Source organism: Lineus longissimus, chromosome 10 (assembly GCF_910592395.1).
Source record: "Lineus longissimus chromosome 10, tnLinLong1.2, whole genome shotgun sequence".
NCBI lineage: Eukaryota > Metazoa > Nemertea > Pilidiophora > Heteronemertea > Lineidae > Lineus > Lineus longissimus.
In genome coordinates this window covers 15726806-15746347 of record NC_088317.1, presented here as the reverse complement: position 1 = coordinate 15746347, position 19542 = coordinate 15726806, and the positions used below count along the sequence as shown (strand labels likewise).

The 19542-nt window shown below is 39.1% G+C and overlaps 1 protein-coding gene across 10 annotated transcripts in view; it reads right to left on the bottom strand.

Moving 5' to 3' along the window:
* The window catches only part of LOC135494917 (peripheral plasma membrane protein CASK-like), a 399974-nt gene that overhangs the window by 18024 nt on the left and 362408 nt on the right, over positions 1-19542 (bottom strand). For 7 of the 10 annotated variants that reach the window (XM_064783248.1, XM_064783249.1, XM_064783243.1 and 4 more), the window contains 7 exons: positions 13220-13411; positions 12759-12837; positions 12146-12231; positions 10336-10353; positions 6136-6222; positions 5694-5762; positions 5096-5146 (listed from right to left, as the gene is read on the bottom strand). In XM_064783248.1, the coding sequence (XP_064639318.1) occupies positions 5096-5146; positions 5694-5762; positions 6136-6222; positions 10336-10353; positions 12146-12231; positions 12759-12837; positions 13220-13411 (582 nt within the window). The remainder of the gene's footprint in view (positions 1-5095; positions 5147-5693; positions 5763-6135; positions 6223-10335; positions 10354-12145; positions 12232-12758; positions 12838-13219; positions 13412-19542) is intronic. The other 3 variants (XM_064783251.1, XM_064783253.1, XM_064783250.1) reach the window with 2 other exon arrangements.

The following is a 19542-nucleotide window of genomic DNA, read 5'->3' as shown; positions in this document are numbered from 1 at the left end:
GTTATTCCAACATTGAGAAAATAACTGACAACAGCAAGATAGTTATCAATCTTTAACAAAAATACCATTGGTTGTCAAAAATATTGGTATCAACAGCATCTTTGATAATTTTGATAAGTAAGTTATAATAAGGCAACACATTTTGATATATGCGTTGTGAATGACCAATTGTAGCCCAGAGCGTTGTCCGCCTGATCAGAAATTGACAAACATTTCCTTTAGGCCAAGAAACAAAAAATTAAACCTGCATTTATTTATATGAGAGTACAATACGTCTGGACGTACATGTAGTTGATATCTTAATCAGTTATTCCATATTGTATTCTGTTTTTAATCCTATGACCCATATTATCCGGCAAATGACCCTTATTGACAAAGTCACATGTTATCTGATATATTCATTGTCTAGTTCAAGTTACAATCATGACACACAACAATGCTATTTATAGGTATGTTAACCCCTCGAGACACAATATCATATTCAATTCCTTTAATTGCATGTTTTTACAATGTTTAATGGTGTGAACAAAGTAGATGGCGCCACATGTCCTCAAATACGCAAAAATAATTAAATTAAAAAAACTTCCTTTTTCCAGAATTTTTTTTTTTTTTTTAGGGATAACTGACCCCCCATTTCTGCATCTCAAAATGCTCAATTTCTCTCCTGAATCCAACAAATGAATGCCTGAATGAATGTCCATTTTAGGTTCGACAGAAAAGGGACTTTTGCAGCAAAACTTCTATTTTGTATTTGACAGGCCTAAACTAGAAGCAATTGAGAGAGCATAAAGTGTCATCTTCAAAGGCCTATCCTGACTACTATAATGCAAGAGAAGGTTCCTTTTTAATTCAATCAAAATGAATTTTTAACACACAAAATTGACAAAATTAACAAAATTCGTCGGATCTTAAAATTAAAATTTACTTTTGGTCTTAATAGGAACAAATCACACAACCATCGTTATTTGTTTTTGGACTAAAAGTAAGTCAGAAGAATTCACCACATCAACCAAATACAACATCTTTTTCCATCAAATATCAACAAAAATAACATAAATTTTACTAAATTTTTCTGAAAGTAAACATAAATGGTTAATATCCTGAAAATTTAACATGGCTAAATAGTGTTTGGAACCATATTAACGTAATAGCCACGATGATTACGACTTAACATGCCTAACATGGCTAATGGCACTTCAATCATATTCTGGTGATTCGATGGTGTCTCAGTTAATAGCTACCCGGGAATAACGCCATTAATAAACAGAGTCAAGCTTGTAAGTTGCTTGGCTCAAGAATGATTAACCAGGGGCAAAGGCAAGTGAGATAATTATCACCAGACTTACCAAAAGGGCAGGGGTATATCTAGTGAGGGGGCAAATACCCCCCTCAGATCACGAAAAAATGTGTTTTTGACCTTGAGTTTGGGAGAAAAGTGTCAAAAAGTGTCATTTTGCCCGCCCCCCAGAGAGCTTTTGGCTACCCCCCCCCCCCGACCAAAAAGCTACCTATGCTCCTGAAGGATGGCCACTCTGACTGATTCTATTATTTGTTCAATGTTCCCTCAATACATTGCAAACGTTAGAATTAGTCTTTGTCCCAGAGCAGCACAAATGTAAGTTTCATTAATTTTCAATTTCAAAGACTTTATTGGTGCCAATGGAGTTACCGCCATGAAAATTAATACACTTTGCAGCCATGTCAACACATGGGGCAACACGGGCGGTCAACACATGGGGCAACACGGGCGGTCAACACATGGGGCAACACGGGCGGTCAACACATGGGGCAACATGTAGGTCAATACATAGGGCAACATGTAGGTCAATACATAGGGCAACATGTAGGTCAACACATGGGGCAACACGGGCAGTCAACACATGGGGCAGCACGGGCGGTCAACACATGGGGCAACACGTAGGTCAACACATGGGGCAGCACGGGCGGTCAACACATGGGGCAACATGGGCGGTCAACACATGGGGCAACAAGGGCATGCGTGTCTAGTGCAAAGAGGCACCATGACATCGGTATTGTTGAGCAGTCCGACAGACACCCAACAAGGATTGATTGAAACTTGTTCCAGATTTCAATCTTAACTGGGGAGTATGGGGCAGTAAAAAATAGTCCAGGGATGAGCCAAACGACTGAAAGAACTCACACATCTGCATGAATATGAATATTAAGAACTCCAACGATCCGGAACTGATCTTGTAGTATAAGTTGGGTGCATTGCCTGTTGTAAGTGTGGATGTAACACAAATGTTAGTTGTTGCAACAGTGCCATTAGTGCTGGTGCAACTATTAGTTTTGGCAATTCTAGCCATGCAGTGGTCGTAAAACATGGAAAACAGATGAAAATTCGTATCCTGATTAATCAACCAACTATCAATAACTGTAACAGGTCAAGAAATGGGAATTAAAGAATGTGCAAGAACAGTGGAATAGGCAGTCAGGGTTCCCAGTTACAGAAGATAACATATTCCAAAGATTCAGCAACGGAAAATCTTTCAATATACTTTATACTAACTTGACAAAAAAACACCTTGTTCACAAGCATACCCTGCTATACAGACCCTGCTATACACACAAAATAACAATCCAATGGTTACGTCTTTTGTAGGGCATACGAGAGCACATTTTCATGCCACTGGTGTATAGCTGATAAGAAAACACGCACGACTGGTATTCAAATACCCTGCATAACAAAATATATCATCAACGGACTCTTTGCAGTGGGTGTATAGCCCAGTATGCTAAATGGTAATTTTGAGGCCATTTTGTATTTTTGATGACCATCTTGGATTTTGACACAAAATCCTAGACGACCTTATGATGTTCGAAAGAGTATAGCAGGAGTATAGCTTTTTCCAAGGCTTGAACCTATTTCATGGATAATGGACCAAAAACTTGGAAATTGGCAGTAGAATGCTTTTAACAGAATGATCTGCTTGACAAATTCCAAGTGACACCTGGGAACCCTACGCCACAAGTTCTATCAGAATCGTCTACTACGTACCTGCGAAGTTGAACTTAATGGGATCTAGCATAACAAGTGAAACGAGACTTTAAATCCTCATGCAATAAGACTTCATGCTCTAAACCTACGCTATAACACTATGACACTAAGAGAAAATCTTCCCCTAACACTATGGCACTAATCTGTTCTCGAGATCTGGACTCACATTGCTGCAGACTGTCTACAGTTTCACCATCCACAATGGCTTCTTCAGAACTGATGTTGTTCACGTCAGATCTCGCAACTTCCCGTGAGAATCACCAGTAATGTGAGTCCGAAGAACAGATTGAAAGTCATAGTGTTATTTTGTATGAACGTCTGGATGACTGAAAGCACACACCAGCAAACCTACGCTACTCGTTCTTCCGTTCTTCCAAAACTTGTAATTCCTAACCAATCAAAAAGTTACTCGCGAATGGATATGAAAAACCCAGACAGTTTCTTTACATTAGCAAACAGACTTCCCATTTTTTACAAAATACTTTGTGCTACACTCGTGAAAGACATTGGGTGATATGAATAAACACTAGCAAATGCTTTATCTCCATGCACATTTACACTAGGCTGTTCTGTACAAAACTGAAGTAAAAGCATTTGCTAGTCTTTATTCATATCACCCATTGGGTGATGTGAATAACGACAAGTAAATGCTTTTACTTCAAAATTCATGTACATTTACACTCGGCCTTTCTGTACAAAAAGGAAGTAAAAGCATTTACTTCTCTTTATCTTTATTTCGTATCACTCAATAACATCACGTTCGACATTATGGACAACTCTTTGCTTCACATTACCATATTAAAACATAACTTCATATGACGACGTCTATTGACTTTCACCTCACAACTCAACAGTACCCCTCATCAGAGACAGTGCAGCAAAAATATTTGCGTGCAGTTTTGAAGCTCCTTCTCTGAAGTTCACACCAAACTAGACTACAACTGATACCTACGCTGTGGGCTGCATTCCAAGGTGTGAGGGTTAATATGAAGCCATCTTGGGACACACAGTGCAGTTCACCAATAAACATGTTTAATTCCAGTTATTAACGAGGCATTTCAAATTTTGTGAAATATCGGTCATGAAAACTAGGACAGAGGAGAATACACATTATATCGCAAATGGACTTCTCGGAAAAAAGGAGGTAAAGCTGCTTATATTGGGAATAACCTTGCTGAAAGCACACCGCACACAAGCAATTTCTAATGCTGCAACATGCGACATAGCCATGACAACATTCTGATTGTGATTGGAAAGTGGCCGCAGATCTCAATTAAATGTCATGTTGTGATGGCAACGTCGAAGGTTGCAGCGATAAAACTCACTTGTTTGCGGATTGCATTTAATAGTAAAACCTCTGCAGATGGTCTGCTCATTCACCAAATGATAATTTAACATTTTAAGTGTGTCAGGAGTTTCTTTTCATTGAAAGTAACTCGCACGTCCACATCTAATCGCATAGCTTTCCATCTTCATATTCTAAGTGACTTGTCCAATTTTGTACTCCCATCTGAACTTCAATGAGACCTTGTTCGCAAGACCAAGCTATACAATTTAGTATTCAAGTCTGGAACCTCACAGAGAAGAGAAAACAACAGTACTGAAAAGGGTTTACACAGACAAATGAGGGAAACAAAAATCTAGTGACAGGCTCGACATGTTGAAGAGAAACTCTGATTAGAAAACATGGTGGACTAGCATACCAAGCTATACTACCAAAACGGAACATTTATAGCTTTGTATGTTTGCCGACTAACATACAAAGCTATATTACCAAACTGGCATGAATATAGCTGAGTATGTTTGTCGTGAAACATACAAAGCTATATTACCAAACTGGCATGAATATAGCTCAGTATGTTTGTCCTGAAACACACAAAGCTATATTACTAAACTGGCATGAATATAACTCGGTATGTTTGTCGACTAATATACAAAGCTATATTACCAAACTGGCATGAATATAGCTCTGTATGTTGCCGACTAGCATACAAAGCTCTATAACCAAACTGGCATGAATATAGCTTTGTACATTTGTCGACCACGAAAAAGAGGGCTATTCCAATCGGTAGTTACCTCTGGTATAGCAAGCCGTGGCTTGGGCTTAGTGATTTCATACTCCTTTCCCTGGTAACGAGAAGACAGGAATGAGAGAGGACAGACCCAGAGATTTTCGTGGCTTTTGTCAAATATTCATCATTATTCAGATAGCCAGCAGTCTTAACCATTAGCCTATGCTTCTTCTCTTCAGCTCAACTTTTGTCAGACATTATTTTGTAGGTGAAGAACCGGTCGTCCAAAGGTCACGTCATTTTAAAGAAGCTTGAAATAATTTAGTTAATATCTGCAAACTTTCCGCCCAAAAAGCAGCAAATTATAAGACCTAGTAAGTGGGGTTAATAGCTAGTAGCTGGTGAAACTTTCCAGTGTTGCATTACAAGCAAAGGGAGATGAAATTTGGGATGTTAAGTTAAAGTGACAGAATAGTCCAAGATTTCATTCAAATCACAACATAATTAAATGGAAATCAGATATGAGACTTTGAAATCTGAGTTATGTGTCTAAATACACAACGAAATGAAGTTGACATCAATGAAACTGCCTGGCCCCAAGATGGCTCCTAACACCTATGTCTCCATGGAAACGAATAAACAAACATGCGTTTTGGACTTACCTCGCACTGTACAGGATTATTTCGATAGCTAGGCACGATCTTGAGGGTGACGCTGCCCCGAGCCTCTCTCTGCAAGATGGTAGAAAACGAGACGGGACGCCCCATGAATTGACAAGCAAAGAATAAAATGAGGTGCCTGAAGCGCGGTTGTGGGAAGTCGTGCAAAATGCATTCAGAGAGCTTATGGTACATCATGATGCTTTGACCTAAAACTAACAAATGTCGCGATCGGCATTTTTTTAACGAAAAATTCTTCTCTTTTTTAAAAGATTTTTTCATTTCAATTTTTTTCAAATATCGCGGACGGTTCTAGTACCACAAAAAAACACAGGATTAAATAAATTGCCATCATTTTTTCAGCAGCCATAAGCTATCCTTTTTTCGACTTCCCGACAAACCCTATTTATACTGCACCAAGATCGACCAATCAGAATGCACATACCTCCTGGTGACAATTATCGTTTTCATCGTGAAGCGGGGCGTCAAGGTCGGGAAGGACCTTAAAGGTGACATCACCACTGACCTGGCTCTGTGCAAATTGGAAATTTAGTTTGAAATGAATGTCAGGATCGCAGTAGAATGAGGAATGAGAATGTGAATCATATGGAAAAATGAGACAAAATATGGTTGGAAAATGATCATAAAAATGTTAATATTTTTCAGAAGCTTTTTTTGATTAGGCATCAGAGAAGACCACAAATAAGAGTTCTAAAATGCTGAGTAGCGAATTATTATAAGTTACTACTGGCTGTTATCGAGTTTTCTTACACGTTTTTGGAGAATTATGCGCTCTCATATTCAATAACTCGCCTAATTTTCTAATTCAAGTTCTAAAGTTCAAAACCTACACTATCGTTTTTCCACTGCCTTTTCTTTTTAGACATGTTAGAAATTATCGTTATAGTTTCTAGTGTTAATCCTTCTTATCTACTATAGCATTCACACAAACTTCACTCAGCCATGTCAGCTGGAGATAAAAATTAGAAACTTCACTTAACTTTCATTTATTATTCAAACTCCACATACAGTCTTAGGATTGATGAGAGGCACATTTTTTTGCTCACCATTCATATTTTACATTCATGATGCAAACTTCATAAATGTTAGAAAAATTTCTGAAATTTTTGAAAGATGCAAATTCACCAAATGTAAAAGATGCAATTTCACTAAAGTAAATATTCACAGGATGCTTCGAAAAAAATAGATTTTTCGCATAATGCACATTTGATTGGAAAATGCAACCTGCATGCTACCACTGTATACGCACCTGACACACATGACATAACAGAAGCACTAGAGAAAGGTCAAAGGCAAGGTCATAGCAGAGAATATCCCGACTCCCAATGTTTTGTACCGCATTAGCAAAACCTGGTAGTCCAGTCAATATACAGCTTAGCTAAATTGACTGGACTATTGGGGGTCAAGATGAGCAGAGACGTTAATGCAATCTGATTGGAAGAAAATAAAACCATCCATTGAGAGTAAACTTTGACCTCAGCACAAGTGTGAGGGATGGAATTGAGGTCGCTGTCCCAAAGTCCTGTTATAAAAAGGCCAATTTTCGATTCCCAACACGTTCCACTGCGCATCCCAAATCCTGCTAAGATAAGGCATTCTGTCCCAAATCCTAAGAAATTTTAGGCCCATCCCAGGGTGTGTTCCGGAAAGAACCTCCCAGATATCAAACACGATGAAACTTCCAGGATAAACATTTACAAAATCCAGACAAAAGCTATTAAATGAATTTCAGCCCCCCTGCTACGTAAAGGCATCAGATTGATTAACACACTTTGTTCTTACAACATCTGTAGCTTATCTCACATCAATTGGGCTGCTCAGAAGAATGTTGGAGATAAGGAAAGGTGGTACAGTTTTAGCCTCTGTGTGCACCAACAGCAGATGTATGCACTGTAGAGGCAATACTTGTACAGGGGCCATAATTGTACCATTTACCTTACACAATAATTTCCTTTTCTTTCCTTCTTCCTCAAAACTGCAACGGTACATTGAAATGCGACTCGGCAAAGATCACTTTAAATTCTTGTGTTAAGGTGAAGGGTTATTCTCAATGGATCATCATAATACATACAAATAGATATCAACTTTCACAAAGACTCTGACACAATCGGCCCAGCAGAAGTCAGTCACCTCTCGTAATCCCGAGAGATATATGCTTTGTTCAGCTGCTCGCTCACATATCGGTTATGATACAGCGAACCTCTCTTAGTGGACACCTCTCTACTAAGGACATCCTCTCTATAATCATGATTAAGGACACTGCATATGGTCCTGAATTGGTCATTTCCATTGAATTTGACCTCTGTATTCAGGACGCCTCAGGATAGCGTTTGTCAACCCGAAGGTGTCCTTAATAGAGAGGTTCTACTGTATGTTGATAGAGAAATAGTCACTATAGCCGGACCATAAAGAATATCTTTTATCACTCCTTCTTCATCAGGTGGTTTACATGTTGGTTATGATAGGGATAAAGAAGCACTCTCTACAGCGGATGATAAGTAATACCAGTGCTCTTTTCACACCAAACATTGAGAAAGACGTCATAAACTGTCGATAGCTTGCTTTTAATGCTTAAGGACTGACATGACTGAAACCAGCTTAGCTGCAGGCTCACAGCATGGTCAATTTCATATCGACACATTTTCCGAACATGCCTAGATTCAGCAAATATTCGTCAGAATGACGGATGTAAACAGTGATATTAATTTTGATCAGAACTGTAAATTTGATTGTATAGCATTCTTTGGTGTGCTTTCTAATAATTCCAGTCAACTTAAAGATTTAAGCCATCCAGCCAAATGAAAAGTAATTTGTTGTTATGAAATGCTGTTAGTTTTTATTTACTGTGTTGACTGGTTTATGCCAGCTGATATGCTATCTTTTCTTACAGGCCTTTTACAGGTTAAGTAGTTCAACTGTAAATGTGCTGCTCAACTGGTATAAACCCATTGACACTTTTGAAAAAAGATCATTTCCTCGTAGTTAGATATGTTAGAACAATATAAATCAATAAAAGATATTTCCAAAGTGATAAAGCCTGGCCTTCAAATTAGGAAGGAATTTTTCAACAGCTCATAGACCAGAAGTCCAAAATACCAATTTTTCTCTCACACAGATATTTCTATATGCACAGAAAAAGCGTTGGAAAATCATTTTGTCCTGCATACATGTAGGTCTCACAAATACAATTCTAACAATTTTGTGTTCTAATGTTTAAGGTAAGGTGATATGCTTTCGATATTTCTTGGGACAAACAGTCAGTTTTAAAGGAGGAGTTGTGTAATTTTCTGTTGAGTTGACAAAATTTTACAGAGTACAGAATTCCAGTTGACAGGGAAGAAATGAGATATACATGAAAATGGACGTGTACATAGGCTCTGCCAACTGTTTGTGTACAGTTTTTGATGGATATCTGAAGTGCTACACAGGCGCTATGTACTATACAATATGCTCTCCCAACAGTAAGTATCACTACTACTCCTTTAATAATATGGCGATAGCGTGGAAAACATGGGAAATTGGGAAAACAACAATATTCCAGAAATACACCAATACTCGCTTAGTTGACATGTGTTTTCGACGAAAAAATTACGACAAAAAAAATTCAAAATGAAATAGAAAATGTTCATTCTATTGCAATATTGTGGTAAATAATTCATCACATGTGATACTTGCAAAGTTTGTACTTCCAAAAAAAAGTTTGTAGAGTGTTTTGATATATTTCAAACTTTTGTGATAAACTGTGTTCTTGAAGAGCATTCCAACCCTTAAATCATTGGATACAATAGTGAGCAACTTAATAACCAAAAAGCCCTTAAATTTGTTTTGGCATGGATACACAGACTTTCGCAGCAAGCAGATTTCCCTACATGCTCCATCAATCCCCTGATTCAAAATTAACTCAGACAAGTGCCTTGTCCAAGAGTACACAAAAGCGGCAGTCACCCAGATTCGCAGATGGTACAGTATTAAAGCGCAATGCAAACAAGCAATTTTTGTCACTGCTGTATGCGACTGAAAGATCTCTCGTCGCTTGGACCTGCGATCACTGATTTTTCTTTGCAGGCACCTGCAATGTCCACTGCAAACAAGCAATTTTTGTCGCATGCGATCGTGATCCCAGGTCGCAATAATTTCAGTTGTTCGCTTACGGGCACACAAGGCGACAATGACCCAGCTAAGACCTGAAGACAAGATCTCGCATTTTAAGAAGCTTTAAGCCTGCCTTTTTTTTGAAAACCACAAATTTAGGATTACCTATGTCCCCAGCTCATTCAAGACAATTTTTTTGACATTTTCAATATCAAATAAAAAATTTTTCATGTGGCCAAAGAAAAATCAAACTTTTTGTGCGAGAACTGAAATTAGAGTGGTGTTTCATGTGACAGAGTACCGATTGTAAGAAGTTCCGCTTTGCTCTGCTTCAGGGGAAAACACAATGGTCTCCTGGTCTATGCTCATTTGCATGACAGGGGTGAGGTGACTTACCTGGTACCCCTATCACCAGAGTAAACATGGACCAATTCCATTGTTCTGCTGAAGCAGCACAAAGGGGAATTTCTTACAATGCGTATTCTGTTCGTGAATCACCACCCCGGAAATCTTATATAGAGAATATACATACATCATCCGTGGTGTATTTCTGAAATAAACATGTCGGGAATGACAAAGAACAATTTACCATGCATGCAAAAATCTGCAAGAGAATGGCTCAATGGAATGGCACACAGGCAACGGAGTGAGAGTGGCAATCATTGCGATGAAAATCGCCATAGAATGTTGCCTCAAAAAGAATAAAGGTCGCACCAGACATGATTGCCTGTCTGCACCAGGCTGTTTGCATGAATGATGAAACTGAGAATGACAATATTTCATTCATCTTGTTGTTATTTTATTAATCTTTTACCGATTCGACTACGCAATGCAGATTGATGGTCACTCTCGATAAGATCACTGTGTACCTCCTAATTCAGTTCGGAAAACGTTAAAATTTGACTTTGCAGTTAAATTCCAAGTTTCCCAAACTGACTTCAGCCCTTTTGGTGACGGAACATTTTAAGTGGAGATACGCATGATGATAATGATTTCAGCGACTTAAAAAACATTCCCTACGTCCCGCTGCCCAAAACTTTTAAATAGATTGACCAACCTTGGCATAATGTACCTGTTAAGTTAATAAACTGTACCGGTCAAAAGTAATCTTTGTCGCGCGTATATGATATCATCCCATAGAATGTAAATCGTGACATGCACATTGACAAGTTGAGAATGTGCTTGGTATGTACAGTACAGTTCATAATTAACCACATTTGCATATGTGATACCTCAACTGAGAGCTTCGTGGTGAGACAAATTTCAAGTACCCTGGACTTGCATTTTATATCACATTCCTATATTTCGGGACAGCAATGAACTCTAAGCGCGATTGCAGGTTCTATAATATAATGTGGCACAATGTTGGCGCGGCAAGCAAGGTTACTTATGGACAGAACTTCATGTGATGGTGATAACCAGGCACTAGTTTCAGTTTGGCACTCACCCTGCCAGTTTAAACTTTGTTGAAACAACAATACAACAATGAAGTTGCATAACACAATGCAACAATGAAGTTGCACAACACAATGCAACAATGAAGTTCCATAACAATGCAACAATGAAGTTGCATAATACAATGCAACAATGAAGTTGCACAACACAATGCAATGAAGTTGCATAACACAATGCAACAATGAAGTTGCATAACACAATGCAACAATGAAGTTGCATAACACAATGCAACAATAAAGTTGCATAACACAATGCAACAATGAAGTTGCATAACATAATGCAACAATGAAGTTGCACAACACAATGCAACAATGAAGTTCCATAACACAATGCAACAATGAAGTTGCATGCGAAGCTGAAAGGAAGTTCCCTCCACCAAATAAGTACACGAAGACAAATGGAAAATTTAGAATTCATGCATGAGTTTATCCTTAACAGACAGTTGTGTCCTCTGCAAACTTCTATTATCATCACAACTGGCCTATGTCAAGAAGGAGCTTCACCAGTTTATTTTGCCACCAACAGATTATTTAATAGCATCAAACTCTTTAGAATGTTGGTCAAGAGTCAGTTACCATTACTAAGCAAACTTCAAGTTCATGGATTTGTAAAGCCGCAGTAGTAAATAGCAGAAATCCATGTCAAAAAGCCCCAAAAGATTTACATAAGATTCTTAGTATATTCAGTTCTGTGTACATGTACGAGTACAAGCCTTAGGTACAAGCCTTAAGATTCTTAATTCAGATCTTAACTAAGATTCTTAGTTCAGATCTTATCTAAGATTCTTAGTTCAGATTTTAACTAAGAATCGTCCAAGAAACTTGTATTAAGGATTGTACAACGGTGCCGAACTAAGCTAAAATGTTAGAATGAAAGAAATAATTTACCAGCATCCTCTGTAAAGCTTCGACTGTCTGTCCGAGGACACTGACACCGTTAATCTCACGAATTTCATCACCAACATGTAGGGTACCTGGAAGAGGATTCAGGCGATAAGAAAAGGGACAGCAAAGAAGGATTTTAGGGGAGCTACTGGCCTCAAATGTGATATCAGTTTGGGTGGACAACCAATTTCTCCACGCATCAAGTAGAAACACTGTCTATTTGTGCTATAATGGATAACCTTTGAACTGTTCAAAGAGCTAGTATTACAGACTTTGAACAAACCTACATGACAATTTAACATCCATGGACAACCAGGCCTTGCCTGAACTGGTAAGGTTAGGTGGTACCATTATAGCCTCAGTGTGCATTAACATGACTGCCAGCTGTAGGGGATGGATATACACCAATTTACCATTTCACTTAGATTCACTTATACCTCTGGTTGGAGAAGGACAAGTTGTAGGTGATCCACTGCTCAAAATCTCCTTCCAGATCAGTCCTGCTCCAATTTGTTGAATGTGACATAGTGTCACCACTTGAGGTTCGAGAACAAGGCTCGGTACGAATTTCATACCTTACCCCAACAGGAACTCAGAGTCTCAATGCTACACTTACCCTGCCTGTGGATCATTCCTCCATGCATTATACGGGCTACTATACATTTCCCTTCATCATTCACTTTCAGAGTGATGCCCTGGAACATGAATGGAGAAAGTTAAGTATCGTGACTCTGGTTAAACTTTCCAGGATTGTGCGAATTTCATATATCCTCTTGTGTCATCAAACAGTCAAAAGACACAAGTGCCAGATAACTATGTTAAACAGGGTTGTCTTCAAAATAGATATCACAAGGTAGGCGGCCACCAAACAGTCTAGTGTTTGCTGCTGGTTTGTTATGGGCCTTCCTCTGACTGGTGTGATAATAATCATTGGCAGCACACCAAAACAGCAGCAATGCAAACACGCACCACACAGTCTTTTGTTTGCTGCCGGTTTAGTTTGGCCCTCAATGGCTTCCTCCCTCTGGTGCAAAAATGATAATAGGCACAAGACCAAAACAGCAGTGACACACTCACCATAGGCTCCTCTGTGTTCTTCTGAAACTGAACCAGTCGTACTCGTGTGACGTTCTCCATATCTAGGTCACCATTCGGACTATCTGGTTCAGCTTCACCGTTAAGGAACGACGTGACCGGCGGGGGTGTCACGCGGATCGCATCTTCGCTATATACTTCATGTGCTACAACATCATGGGCTTGCAAAAGTGCCTAGAAAGATAGAAGAGAGAAAATGGTAAGATAATGTCCGACATTTGGTGCCATGAAACCTGCTCATTTCTATGTATATACTTGGGAATGGGGTTGGGGTATGGAATGATACAACTGGAATGGGTGTCACGCAAATCCCATCCTTGCCATATACTTCATGAGCTACATTATCATGGGCTTGCCAAAGTGCCTACATGTAAAAAGATAGAGAGATAAGATGGTAAGACAAGCCTATAGGCGAATATGGGTCGTCGCGTTGATGCCAGAACGTCCCCAAAGTTTGGAAATGTTGTTCTTAATTCCTCCGGGTTGGGGTACCTATGGCTTGATCAAATGAATATTAATGTGGATAACTGGAAAATATTATACTCTAATGCTCAGTAAACGATTAGAGATATTTGTCAACATGAAATTTTTGGTGAAATCGCAACAAATAAAAAACTTGATGTATATAGTAATCTTATGTTTTCATTTGAACTTCAAACATATTTAAATGATATTAAATCAGTGAAACACAGGGCTTGTATCACAAAATTAATGCTGGAAGCCCATTGTCTAAGAATCAAAACTGGGAGACACTGTAGTCTAAGAAAGTGTGAGGTTTGCAAGTCAGGGGAGGTTGAGGATGATTTTCACTTCCTTGCGGTGTGCCCTAAATATGCGTCAAAACAGCAAAACTCATTGCAGTTGTAATAAAGTGATCTCCATTTTCTGTCTCTGTCGGATCTGACTACAATTTTTCTGAAAAATCCTTCACCTCCCTCTGCTGCGATTATCAACGAGTTCTTTAAACTGCGTAACTCTATATTGTCCTGATTTCCATTATTATGTTTTTGTCTTTAAATATTTGTGATCTTATTTTGTATACCCTGTAACTTTATATTGTATATTTTGTAATTATTTTATGTAACCGTTGGCCCCTAGTGGGCGTTTTATAGTCTGGGCTCCTGACCTCACTCTCGCTGTCGTAGGTCAGGCAATAACAAAAATCTATAAATAGAACAATAGCTTAAACCACCATTTCCACAAAAATTCTTATGCCTAATTTTTTTTAATATTATAAACAACCTATCCTGCAAAAACCAACGCAATCGGTCAAGGTTTAGCGTCCCAAATCGTACTTTTGCGAAAATGACAATATCGCTAAAAGTGACGTCATTATATGGGGAAACCCCTTTGTCTGAAACATAAAATAACCGTAATCGCGCATTTTAAGAGTAATTCCGGTATTTCTACAGTGTAGAATGATGTGTTCAATAATAGGCATAATCCTAGGACAGATACAGCGCTCAATTCGACCGTAAAACGATAATTGGCTCGGGAAATTACAACAATGGCTGAATCTAAAAATAACACTCCTCTTTTCTGCCGTGTTATTTGTAGACGGTTGTTGTTACCTGACCCGTTCCTAAACCCTACCAAAAGCCCGGAGATCGAGGTCAGAGAACCAGACTATTTAGCGTTTTAGAGTAATAAAGAATTTGAATTTGAATTTGAATTTTTCCACCGCTGTACCTTATTATCATAATTATGCCCACGTGATTAGCTGCTCGGTATTGACGAGCAAGTGACAGTCCTCATTTGCATGTACATTAATGTCATTATTATGGCTGACGCGATCCTGTAATGTTGTGCGTAATTTCTAATTTCTCGGCAAATACTTGATTGATTTCGTTGAAATTTGAGAGTATTACAGATTAGATTACTGCTTACATTGGGTCTTCGTAGTTTCTTCATACATCATCGATAAAGACACGTAGCTTTGTGAAGAAACTCACCATACTGCTCGCTGGCCAGCACAACATTCCTGCATGCTACGTATACACGCTCATCAATTTTGAGCTCCCAATTAATAATTTTATTCATTTCGCATTTTACATGAGACGAAGGACTTAATGAACAAGATAACGAACTTTAATGAAAACTTAAGTTTTATTACAATAGGACAAATACTGGCAACGCAATTTGCATTTCAATTCAACAACTGCCGAGCATCCTAGGGCTAAAACTATCTTCATTCATAGTCAATCTCGCCATTTAGCTAAACGGACCTGAAACAAATCGATTCAGCGTCTACACTTTTACTCCGATTTGTCTCAAAATTGGTGACAAAGAGGCTGAATGTACTGCAAACAATTCCTCGGAACCAAATTTTTAAATAAATGATTTTAAAGATATTTTTTAGTGTAAAATGCCCGTTGCTAGGCATGGTTGCTAGGCACATGCTGCCACAAACATAATGACAGAACCTGACAATAAGGGTCTGCTCTCGCGACGACCAATAATGTCCGACATCTGGTGTCATGAAACAGCGTCATTTCTATGTATATACTTGGGAATGGGGTTGGGGTATGGAATGATACAACTGGAACGGGTGTCACGCGGATCGCATCTTCGCCATATACTTCATGTGCTACAACATTATGGGCTTGCCAAAGTGCCCACATATAAAAAGATAGAAGAGAGAAAATGGTAAGATAATGTCCGACATCTGGTGCCATGAAACAGCATCATTTCTATGTGTACATGGGGTTGGGGGTGGGGTATGGAATGACGTGATTGGTTACACAAATCGCATCCTCAATATATACTTCATGTGCAACAACATCATGGGCTTTCAAGAGTGCCTAAAAAGATAGAAGAGAGAAAATGGTAAGATGAAGGTTTTTAGGATGAATTGTTTGTTGATGTTCACAGGTTCCGAACAGCACTTTTTTTAAAAGGTAGCATTAACTACAACAACTTTGGTATGGGATTGAGATAGATAGGAGGATAATAAACCTTCTCACCACCGTGTGCCACTACTTGTAATTGTTCCTTTAATCCAAGCTCACATCACAAGTTCTACATCAAATGCTTTGTATTTTGTCCCTTTATTGGGAAAAAGATAGGATTTCTAAAGGTGGAAATCGGAGCCGGCACCGAGCGTTGCCATGGTACCAAATCTACGCCAGTATGTCAGACTTATAATCAATGTTGGAACAGCGAAGGCTTGTTGAGATCAAGGGCGCAAAATCTCAAATGGGGTGGAGGTATTAACGGCAGTGATGATTAGGTGATTATCGCAGCCGAGTATTGTGTGTGAAACCGTTGAGCAATATGTGGACCTGATAATTATCAATGACAGAGTAATTGGATGCTGGCGAAAGTGTGAAATGACCCTGCCCAGTCACGGATGTGATTACCATGGGCAAGCTCAGCTGAACTTTGACGTTTGATCATTAGATTATTCCACCACAAATTTGCACATCCAAGAAACTTCAAATACCAAATCCAACTTTTTAGATCATCTTCACGGCTTTCCAACTTACCAAAAAATCTTTAAAATGTCCCACAAATGAGCGATTTTTTGATTTTTTGCTGTTGCAACATGCAATCATGAAAGCATGCAACACAAGAGGCCCAAGGGCCTGGCGCTCAGCTGAAATGGATAGGTGAAGGCAAGGGCCAAGTGTGTGTCGGTACCGTTATTATGAGGCAACGTGAAGCTATAACGTCTAGCACGCAGAAGTGCTGATGCGAAAGACCTTCTTGCTATATCAGTGCATGCTGAAGTACTGAGTTGACGTCACCCTGGTATTATGACGTAAAGTCATTTCTATTGCCGTTGCAGTAGTGGGGTGTGTGATGACGTCAAGGAGTTGTGTGGTGACGTCAAAGAGTGGAGTCCTTGTCTTCATGCAGCGTAGGTGGAACTAATAACATGCACATGGACACAAGGTACATAATTATTACAGTGTATTTTGTGAGGTGGGGTCTGGTGCTTTACAATGGTCAAATGAACCGACTGTTGTCTGGACATTGATGAAGTGGATGCAGCCAAATGTTTGGGACGGTCTTTTTTGTATGTGAAGAAAAGAAGATAAAGAGTTGGTTAACAAAATGAACTTTATTGGTGCGGCAGATATTTGATGCCTTTCGGCAGATATTTGAAGCGCCTTGCGGCAGATATTTGTTGCCTTGCGGCAGATATTTGATAACGCTCTCCGGGAATGGAAAGCAGTAAAACGAGTAAGCACACCTTACTCTGAATGTGGGAACAGCAAGTGCTTTCCTGGACTTGAAATGTGCCAACGACTCCTCTTGCAATAACCAACAACAGTTGATCTGTAAAAAAAGAGAAGAGAAATTAACACTGACTAAATAAAAAAGGGTGACATAGACGGGGAAATGTACACCACCGGATACAGTCTGTGCTTGATCAGGCATCGGTCAGATGATATCCTGAACAAGGCATCTATGGAAGCAAATCCAGAAAGAGACTTAACCTTCGAAGGGCACACTTATTACTCAGTGAAAAGTCAGTCCTGTGGGCTGTTTTCCAATTCAAAATAAAAGTGTAACCTCTTTAAATTAGTCTCACAGACTGAACCATAACACTCAACAGCCAACCGTGCCCACATGATGTGAGCCGAGAGCTGGGCTTACAGATGAGCGAGTGGTGTACTACATTTTGAAAATTGTCTATCGTCTACGACATGTGACAGAACAGGATCTAGTGGACTTAATGATGAGGTACTATCAAATAAGGTGTCCATCAAATGAATCATGAGGGCCTGTTGAGTTATACTCTAAGCCTGTCCTACAGGGCTAGGCTATGGTTTTTGTCTTTTTTACAGCTACAGTACATCCATGCACAGCGCAGTGTACAGACAGTACAGGATTGCAAACCAAAAACATGAGCATTGCTGCGTAACGAAACTGCAGTGGGATTCATACTACGATGTCATAATGTGACTTTCAAAATAATTGTAAACAAACGTAAATGGCGAAATTTGTTGCAAAATTGCCATCCACAACAACTCAGGGACCGTAGCCAAAATGGCCGACGGCGAATTCTCCGGTCGCTAGCGCAGTGCATAAACAAGCATCAATTTTACCAACTTTGGGCGCAAGCCTGGTCATCAAAGTTACAGAACTGTTAGAAATACATCCAAACAACATATATATACAGTTAAAAGTGCATAAAAATCCCGTTTCAACCTCCGGGCGCTACCTTTTTTTCTCCGCCAGACGCCGGGCCCTACCGGTCGTTATTTAGTGCGACCGCCACCAGAGTGTTTATCACGATCTTTCACCGTTTTAATTGCGCGTTTTAGGCAGATTAATCAATTATTACATGCATGCATTATATATCACCGAAATGATAATTGCGTAGGCTATTTGAAACTAAGTTCAGATATTATTTTTGATCTTTGAATTGAATTTAGGCGAGTGATTTTTGACACCCGGTCGACATATCAGGACTTGCAAAATTCACGCGAGATCGCTTGCTTCATCGGCACGTTTGAAAACCGAATTTCACAAATTCTACAAATATTTATCACATACCATATGTATCACCACAAAGGTAACTCTCTAGACTATTTGAAACCAAGTTCAGATACTTATTTTCACAAAAATTCGAAGCTATGCAAGCGATTTCTCAGTGGTAGAGATCGACGGAAACAAATTTCTCGCTCTAAAATGACATGAGACGAGCACCAACTTTCGCTAATTTGTGCACAAAATTTCCGCAATATTATAAAAAACTATCGATAAATCTGAATTATATAGACTCTTTTCAGTACCTAAACAAATTTCAGGTACATGGTCATGTTGATTAAAAGAGTATCAACCGATTGAACATGAGAAAGTTCACTCATCTTCATTGAAGCAGCGACTACCGCCATTTTTAAATGGTGGCATCTCTTCTATCGATCGGCCAATCAGCGGCACTGCTTGCAAAAAGTTGAGCCACCGCCAAATTTGAAATCGCCAAAATTCAGTCAATGTGCCTGCAGCGCCAACTGGCGGTGAAAACTATATTAATTCCATTAAAATTAAAAAATTAAAAAATATTAAAAAATATTCAGCCACATTTGAAAACAATATTTGCTCTGTGGACCGAGGTAAAAAGGGAAAGAAATCTAAACGCGAAATGACCTCATTCTCTTAATACAGGTCGGATCGCGCTGATTTTTCGTGTTTTGAGTTCACCTTGGGCAACTCCTAATTTAGCACCGTCAACGAAGTGGCTAGGCCTTCCCAATCAGAAATGTCCAATTTTGTCCACAGATGGGTCCCTAGATGGATGGATGGATGGATGGATGGATGGATTGCAGGACGGACACCATTTGAACAGCTATTCT